The sequence below is a fragment of the Didymella exigua genome (genome assembly GCF_010094145.1).
Source record: "Didymella exigua CBS 183.55 unplaced genomic scaffold M421scaffold_9, whole genome shotgun sequence".
Taxonomy (NCBI): domain Eukaryota; kingdom Fungi; phylum Ascomycota; class Dothideomycetes; order Pleosporales; family Didymellaceae; genus Didymella; species Didymella exigua.
Genome location: NW_022984783.1, coordinates 961,676 through 970,831, shown reverse-complemented (window position 1 = coordinate 970,831; position 9,156 = coordinate 961,676). Strand labels below are relative to the sequence as shown.

The window sequence follows — 9,156 nt, the reverse complement described above, 5'->3', positions numbered from 1 at the left end:
ATAAGGATGACTAGTACTAAGGAGGAGGTGATTGTCCAGCATGTATTGAAGCTAGACGAGCGAGGATACCCACCCCGGCTTGCTGATGTGGAGGATATGGCCAATTCTCTGCTTGCTGAGCGCCACTAGCCCTACGTTAGCAAGAACTAGGCTGCCAACTTTGTAAAACGTTAGCTAGAGCTCAAAGTTAAATTTAATTGCAAGTACAACTATAAGAGAGCTCTGTGTAAGGATCCTAAGGTGATTAGGGACTAGTTCTAACTAGTAGAGAATACTAAAGCTAAGTATAGTATACAAGATAAAGACACCTATAACTTTAATAAGTCTAGCTTTATGATAGGTGTTATATCAACAGGAGCTGTTGTTACAGGCTCTGAGCGTTAAGGGAGACTAAAGGCAGTGCAGCAGGGCGACTAAGAGTAGACTAGTATTATCTAAGGCATCTGCGCGAAGGGCTGGTCTATCCCACCCTTTATTATCTTCTCTAGTAAGCACTACCTCTCTGCCTAGTACAAGGAGCCTAGTATACCTAATAACTAGGTTCTTAATGTCTCTAACAATAGCTAGACTAATAACAAGCTTAGAGTTAAGTAGTTAAAGCACTTTAATAAGCACACAAAGGCGCGCACTGTTAGCAGCCATTAGCTGCTTATTCTGGACGGCCATGAGAGCCACAACTCAGTCGAATTCCACCAGTACTGCAAGGAACACAAGATTATTACCCTGTGTATGCCTCCACACTTGTCGCACCTACTGCAGCCTCTTGACGTAGGCTGTTTTGCCCCGTTGAAGAAGGCCTATGGCCGCCAAGCCAAGCGGCTGATGCGCAGCAAGATTACTCGCATCACCAAACTTGAGTTCTTGCCGTGCTTTAAAGCGGCTTTTGACGCCTCAATCACAGAGAGCAACATCTAGGGAGGATTTAGAGGTGCTGGCCTAGTCCCACTTAACCTAGAGGCTGTGCTATTAAAGCTTGAAGTACAGCTGCGCACACTAACGCCACCTACTGTAGACAACAGTACGTAGGAGTCTAAAACACTAAGCAACACCCTAGAATTTAGGTCTTAATTAAAGCTAATTTAAGAGAGGATTTAGAGACACGCTAATAGCTCACCAACGTCTATAGTTAACACTCTTAATTAGCTCACTAAAGGCGCAGAGCTAATAGTGCATTTACTAGTTTTAGTGCGTAACTAGGTTGCTAACCTACAGGTAGCTAATAAGGCTGCCACACGTTGTAAATCACACAAAAGGAAGCAATTATAGCAAGAGGGGACTCTAGTCTTTGCTAAGGGAGTGTAGCTAACTACTCTAAAGGAGTTTAAGGCCTATAGTAATAGGAAGAAGGTAAAGAAGAGGTTGCGTGTTAATAGGAGCACTTAGTCTCTAAGGCGCTGTGGCACATGTAGCAAGACAGGGCATAACGCGCAAACATGCAGTAAAGATACACAGAGTACTACAGACTAGTTTAGTATACTGTGTAGTATAATATATTATAGTTGTGTGCTGTAATGTTGCAAAGTAGGTGCAGTATTGGTGTGGTCTTGGCAAAAGTGGCCAGCTCGCTTGGGTGGCCAGCTCGCTTGTGGAGTACGTTACTTCCTCCTTATATTTATATTAATTATTCTTATATTATTTAAGGAGTACTTTATAGTACTTAAGGTCTTCCTTAAATGCCTTCTAGCCTTTTATTAATAGCTTAGTTAGCCTTAATAGTATGTTAGTGTTTGCAGCTAGCGCGTAGTTAGTAATAGTTAGAGCCCTTAGCAAGAGTAGCTTTAATAGTAGTGGTGTAGTTGTCTTTAGGTTGATCTTGTCCTAGATATTGCGCAACAGGCATCTCGCCTGTAGCTGCGCAAGCTAGCCAGTCTAGTTAGCTTAGTCCCTAAGGACTGTTGTTAGGTTGTGGTATATTAGTTGCGCTATTTTAGTTGTAGCAGTTTAGTTATAGCAGTTTAGTTGTAGCAGTTTAGTTGCAGCAGTAAGACTCTTAATTGTTAGATTCTTATACTATGAGCTAGAGTATGTGCTTAACAAGATCTTAGGTGGTATAATAATTTATTGATGATTGTGGTGATAGTGTCTCCTGCTGTGGCGTCGTGCTGGTTGCTACAGGATTGAAGTGGGGGGGGAATTAGCGCTGTTCGCGGCCGCCTGTGTGCGGGCCAATCAGGAGTTGCCAGGTCTCGCTTAATCGACCTGGCAACTGCTGATTGGCTGCGCGACAGGTCCCTGCTCGATTGCGCAGATCCGACCTCTCGCCGCTCGCTCTTATCTGACAATATGCCTTGTAGCGGATTCACACCTATTCTGGATATCTCTCTTCTTGCCTGCGTCGTTACAGGTACCTAGCAAGCATACTCATCCTAGGTAGGCTTTTGCTAGGTAGGCTCAATAACTCAATTAATAGTTGGCCAAATTAGGTAATTATTCTTTAATACGAAGCGCAATACTAGGCGCATCTATCGAAATATACATTAAATAAGCGTATATCTACTTGTTAAGGAGCTAGAAGCGAAAACCAAAAAAATCCTACCCTACCTATCCGCCAGCCTATCGCCACATGCCCAGCCTGACACTTTTTTTACTGTCTTTCAGACTTAGCAGCTGTAATATAAAAGCTACAAGGAAAAGTTATATAAGGAAAATAAACTATATGTAATTTTCTTTAAAATAAGTCCTTATTCGCCTACATTGGCCCAGTATTAGCCAAGTTACGGGGGGGGGCGCCCAAACAGGACTTTAGAGCATACCCATTCGCCAGCCTACCCGAGCCCACTATCCATCACGATGTCACGAGGCCGCAACGTCAAACTTCTTAGTAGACATAAACAACGGAAGCTGTTCGGATAGCTCTATTTACTACTCGACCGTAGAATCATATCTATTCATCTATTGTGGGTGGCTCTACAGCCTCATGTTTGCTTGGGCTAGTAGGGCCGATCGCGCGCATTCGATGAATCCGCGCATTCCGTGCACGGACACGGTACCCGGGCCATGTCGCCCCCTGCTAGCATTTGGCCGAAGAATTGAATTTTTACGGAAGCTGCACTTTCAGTTCTTCGATACATCTTTCTGTAGATAACATTCTTTCTAAGGGGAGCGTCAAGTATGAACTCTTTGATTCTTCTGCCTATATTTTTCATACTTCAAATATGCCACGCCTTTGTCTCGCCTGATATATACTCCATTACACAGCCCGCAGGTTCGAGTGCGGATCCAGGAGAGAACAGTCAACCACTGACCGTACCTTCCCAATCGAGGTTAGAGGAGCAGACGCATATCGCAATATTTTTTGTACTAACGGCGTTACAACAGACATGCAGCTGGAGCGAACTCCGGGCTGAACATATTCCTACCAGACTATCAAGCAGACCCAAATTGGTACATTGTCTCCTAAAAGCTAGGAACTAGTGTACTAAATAACATCATATCAGGCTACCTCTTACACTATCTCTCAAGACAGTCGGTTTGCAAGTGAAGGTCGTCGAATCGCTGAACATTTCTTCCCAATGCCGGAATTTGCTTATCTACACGTCTCCAAGCGTGAGCTACAGCCCAAGCGCTGCGGATGCTGAAACTTTGACTTCCTTTGTGGCTAGCGGTGGCAGATTGATATTCATGAACCAGGTTCCCGCCGCTCTTCAAGCTCTTGCAGGTGTATCTGCATCTACTGTAGACACGAGCGGTTCGAGATCTATTCTGCAGTTGATGAACACTGAGACGCCCGTACAGGCTCTCCAAGGTTTCGACTTCACAGAGTACTATGACACGAACATGCCGTTTTATGACAATTACACTGAGAGCGGTCTTGTTAATGTTGGCTACACGCCTACCAACGGTTCACAAACACTTGGCAAATTTCTGGTTCGCAACAATGGTGTGGACAGCGCAGATACATCTGCTACAAGTGCAGCAATTGTAAAGCATCAGCCTTCAGGTGCGAGCGGCTATGTGTACAGCTTCGGAATGGATCTTGGGTATCTGTATATCCAGGCTCAGAATGAGGGCGGCGGATACTCGCCATGGTACGATGGACATTATTATCCCGGATATGACATCGGGACACGCGTCATCAAGAACATCGTCACTACTAGTCCCAACTTTGTGAGCCTTTGGACGGTTCCATACAATAAAGGGCTCGCCTTCACCACTACTTGGGACATCGACACCTACGTCTCGTATCCGCACGGTCAGGGTATGGCCGCCGCCGCACAGGATAGAGGCGCCGCGGGCAATTTGAACCTCCATACCAAGTACATCACCGATGCCTATGAGCGTGCATACTTTCAGTATGGCATTCCATACATCTATCAGATCACCGGGTTCCGAGTGGCTCCTGACGGGTACCCATATATCGACTTTGGCAGTCACACTGTCAGCCACTCACCGAATGCAGCAGAGTTTCCCTATGGCACTCTTCAGGAACAATTTGTCCAAGGGAGCAATGCAGGGTACGCGCCGTACATTCACCAATGCGGACCCAACCGTGACGGGACACCCATCAATGGAGAGGCATGCACAAAAGGAGGCCCCAGGTAAGTTATGAATGTGCGAAATAGGTGTGAGACAAACACTGACTTCGTACCTCCACCTCTGTAGTGGGCTCTCTTTCTATACATCGGGTGCTTCTGCATCAGGAGAGGTCCGCGTGAGTGCCTATTTGATTCGACATATACTCCAGGATGCCTTCAAAACCGACTACAATCTGACTACCTATCGTCCAGGAAACCTTGCGTGGAGCCAGTATCAAGCCTCGCACTGCGTGGCAAACGGAATCATCGGTGGCTCTTCATGCGCAGGCAATTCTCACCTCACTCACCTTCCATTTCAAGTCACGCATAACCGCGAGTCGTTCCAGGAGCTCCCATACTACGAGTTCCCACTCCAATGGTCTGACGGTGACGGCAACATGAGCAGTGCCAACTTTCCAGGCTCGGACTTCTCGAATCAGATCATGTATATCAAGAAAATGGCACGGTACGGCGGCCACTATAACATATTGATTCATCCTTCGGACGCAGTGTTCGACAAGATCCAGATCCAACGCGCACTCCACGATACAGTGCGTCCTTTTGCCGTCTTCTTCAACCAGACAGGAATAGCCAACTGGTGGACAAATCGGGACCGCGCGGTTGTGGACATCACAGCAGCAGATAATTCGTCTGCGACGATGGCGGTCCGCTTGGATGGTCCTACAGAAGGGCTTACTCTGCAGGTACCTCGCAACTATGCCATACAGTCCGCCACAGGCTCTCTCTCAGTCTGCCAGCAACTTTCGTACGATGAGACGACAAACGCAGTGGTACTGCGAAATACGGCAAAGGGGCTCTACACGCTTACTTTCACCGTCGGTTCAAGCAACGCGTCTACCTCCACGTGCCCCGACTTCACGCCAAAACCGGTCGGAGACTCAGAATGTATTGCGTGGGACGTTATGATCGACGACTTTCTGGAGCTCTACTTTGGCGACAATAACGTCAATCTGCTTTTGTTGCAAACAGTTGCAACTGGACTATCGTCGAACAACGTAGATGGTACTTTGCAGCTCACCGCAACTACAAACAGTGGCGTCAACTCGTACTACACAGAGATCTCTCGATTCTGCTTTCACGCTACGCTTTACACACATTTATACTTTGACATGGTCGCTCCTCCAGGAACCACTTTTTACGTGCAACTTGTCTCGTACGATTCCGCTTGCACCGTTGAAGAGCCAAGTACTACGTACTTGGACGTAACCAGATACGCCGCTGCCGATGGATCGAACCATACTGTCACCATACCCTTATCAGACTTCCAGGGACAGAATATGCTTCATGTTCGCGGTATACGTATCGGCAACATCTCGCCAGCCCAGACACCCATCTACGTCGATAATATCAAAATTCAGAAGCGATGTGTGACAGCCCCAGGGGAAGACAGGACTCAGGGTCTTGCAATTGAGTCATTCCAGAATGTTGATCGGTGGATCACTGGTATCAACAATATATTCGGCCAGACTGATTACAACAATTCTATGACGTTTGCAAAGCTCTCGGAGCTGGGCAGAATGCAGTTGTTGCCGTCGAGCGCAGACTCGTACTTTTATTCCAACACTGCTGTCAATGGAGTCAACTTGAACGCTACCGCGTACAACGCAGTCTCTCTCAATGCACGTGGCCCGTCCGGTGGCTCTTTCGACGTTGTCGTGAACTCGGGTGCCGATACTACTTCCACCGTCAACACTAGGTCTTATGCCACCTTAAGTCAGGACAACTTCGCAAACATCACAATCCCTCTTTCGGCATTCTCAGGACTCGACACTGACTCCGTCAGCCGCATCACACTACGCAACTTCACACCTAACGGTGGTCCTGCTGCTAGCAACTTCACGGTGCGATGGATTTCTCTTCTGGGCGGATCGTCCTTAGGTGGCGCCGGTTCACGTTGCACAACTGCCTCTGGTTATGTTGTGCTGGACTTCTGCGATCCGACTGAGTTCGAAACGCAGACCAACGCTCTGGGCGCTCTTTTCTCAGACGACAATACGATGCAATCCTACGAGCAGGTTGGCAGTGGGTCCATCGAACTCGTCCCTCGTGATGCCACATCTTACTTCTACTCGTTGCTTGCAAAACCATCCGGCTGCGCAGCGGTGAACAGTTCTTACGACGCGATTGCACTCACTATCTCAGGCCCACAAGGCGCAACTGCCGATATTGGGTTCAAATATGGTGGTAATAGCTGCAACACTAACGTAGTCACGTCTTACTTTCCAGTCACCTTCAACGCCGCGCCGACACAAATCACGGTTCCCTTCTCTCGGTTTCCAGCTGGCTTCAACCAAGACTACCTGCAGTCATTTGTCATGACCAACTTCAATTCTCCCGGCTCAATCTATCGTGTTTACTCCTTGGCCTTCACAGGACCGGCTGATAGCCCTGGTTGCGCGCTCTGCTCAGGCACCATCCTAAACACTTGCACATTCGTACCCGAAATCCCGCGGACGAATCGACTCATTGGCCAGATGACTGATGAGGGATCTCTTGCTTCATACTCCGTCAGTGACGACGGCTCACTCAGTCTGGGTACTGGCAACGATGCGTACTGGTACTCTCAATTTGGTTCCAGCACGTGCTACAATGCAAACACGGTAAATGCGACCGGTATTCAACTCTCCATCGCGGCTCCCGCAGATACTACTTTCCAGGTCTCGATGCGCTGGAAGACGGATGATGAGTGTACTACGACGTCGCCTCCGTCCTCTGTCGCCATCACTTCATACGTGACTTTTACCGGCGCTGATTCGTACCAAGTTGCACAAATTCCCTTCTCCGATTTCCCGGAAATGAACTCTAGCAGACTCAACAGCGTCGCAATCTCGACTTTCAGCCCCTTTGGTGTGGATATCAAGGTTGGCTGCATCAGTTTGATATCCATCGCTGCCACGCCCTCGCCTCAGACGTGCACCTGCCCTGATACCGCGTGGTTGAACTACTGCACTTCGGGAACCGCGAGCCGCAATGCTAATGGCAATGTGCAAAGCGACGACGGAACCATGGATACTGCACCAGTCATCACCGACGGTGCTTTGGTTCTGCAACCCACTCTATCTGGATCTTACTGGTACTCGCTCCAAAACTGCGCTGACGTTTCCGCGTCTGAGTTCCTTTATCTCAATGTCACAGCAAAGGCGGGCGCGAGTTTCAATGTGCAACTGCAGAGTGGTGGTAACTACTGTGCTGGCTCTACACCGATCCAGAGAGCCAGTGTGGCGAGCGCTGCGTATGGTAGTATGAATGGTAGTCCTGTTGTTCTGCGTATTCCACTTTCGACTTACACGTCGATGAACAACAGCGCTTTCTCTCTGAAGGCTATTGATGCGGTCGTTCTGGAAGGCTTCAGCGCTGAGACTTCCACGTATCTTATCCATTGTGCATACTTTAGCAGTGGTGCGACGAACAGCACTGCTGCGTAGACAGGTCCCAAGGGTACTATTAGATTCTCTTAGAACAATAGAAAGGTACATCGGGAAAAGTTTTTTGAAATCCAGCCCAGACTGGCCGTTGCTAACAGTCGTTGCATGGCTGTGTAACGGCCGTTCAACAGCCCCAATTTCGCCAACGACCAAAACGTTGAGTTCCCATATTCAACGAACTAGTAAGAACGTTGCAAAGTCGTTCCATGCCTATCAGAAGATGTACAAAATATCCAAAAATTCTGAAATTTATATGCAGAAAGAGCGTAATTGTAGCTACAAAGGAAGCTTAAAACAATAGCAGCAAGCCTTTAAATAGGTAAGTTGTCATGCTTTTAAGTTCACTTTTAAAAAAAAAATTTGAAGTCCTTCTACAACGAATCTCTTGCTACACCCTGCTGTCTATTGCTTGTTACATAACCTAGAAGTTATAACGTACTCCAGAAGCGAGCTGGCCACCCAAGCGAGCTGGCCACTTTTGCCAGGACTACACCGAACTTCACTCTCTCTGTAATGCCTCAACGCAACAACATAAAAAAGCCTTTAAATAAAACAGATATACAGCTTGCCCTCTAGGCTATCTAGCAAGACGCAACACTAAGTATGCAATATGCTACAGCAATATACTAGGTCTCTTAAAGCACCCTAGGCACGCGCCTTACTAGAACCTCTTCACAACGCGATTGCAAGCCCAACATGATAAGGATGACTAGTACTAAGGAGGAGGTGATTGTCCAGCATGTATTGAAGCTAGACGAGTAAGGATACTCACCCTAGCTTGCTAATGTAGAGGATATAGCTAATTCTCTGCTTGCTAAGCGCCACTAGCCCTACATTAGCAAGAACTTGACTACTAACTTTATAAAATGTTAGCTAGAGCTTAAAGTTAAACTTAATTATAAGTATAACTATAAGAGAGCTCTGTGTAAGGATCCTAAGGTAATTAGGGACTAGTTCTAACTAGTAGAGAATACTAAAGCTAAGTATAGTATATAAGATAAAGACACCTATAACTTTAACAAGTCTAGCTTTATAATAGGCGTTATATTAATAGGAGCTGTTATTACAGGCTCTAAGTAGACTGGCGGATGGGTACCATGTACCTAGGGTAGGGTATAGGTAGGGTATAGGTCGCACGGACGTAGGTATAGGTAGGGTAGGGTCGCACGGACCATAGGTATAGGTAGGGTAGGGTT

At 47.2% G+C, this 9,156-nt stretch overlaps 1 protein-coding gene across 1 annotated transcript; it reads left to right on the top strand.

Annotated features, from left to right (window-relative positions):
- The first annotated feature begins 3,071 nt into the window (after window positions 1–3,071).
- M421DRAFT_419278 (uncharacterized protein) lies at window positions 3,072–8,044 on the top strand. Its single transcript, XM_033592062.1, has 4 exons — window positions 3,072–3,263; window positions 3,319–3,384; window positions 3,438–4,538; window positions 4,603–8,044. The coding sequence occupies exons 1-4, from the start codon at window positions 3,112–3,114 to the stop codon at window positions 7,958–7,960; spliced, it is 4,677 nt and encodes a 1,558-aa protein (XP_033450471.1). The 5' UTR covers window positions 3,072–3,111; the 3' UTR covers window positions 7,961–8,044.
- Window positions 8,045–9,156: the final 1,112 nt, after the last annotated feature.

Excerpts from the sequence above, each read along its gene's own strand:
- M421DRAFT_419278 (XM_033592062.1), top strand. The coding sequence starts at position 3,112 with ATGAACTCTTTGATTCTTCTGCCTATATTTTTCATACTTCAAATATGC. Across the intron at positions 3,264-3,318 it reads ACCGTACCTTCCCAATCGAG|ACATGCAGCTGGAGCGAACT; the intron begins GTTAGAGGAGCA and ends GCGTTACAACAG. Across the intron at positions 3,385-3,437 it reads TATCAAGCAGACCCAAATTG|GCTACCTCTTACACTATCTC; the intron begins GTACATTGTCTC and ends ACATCATATCAG.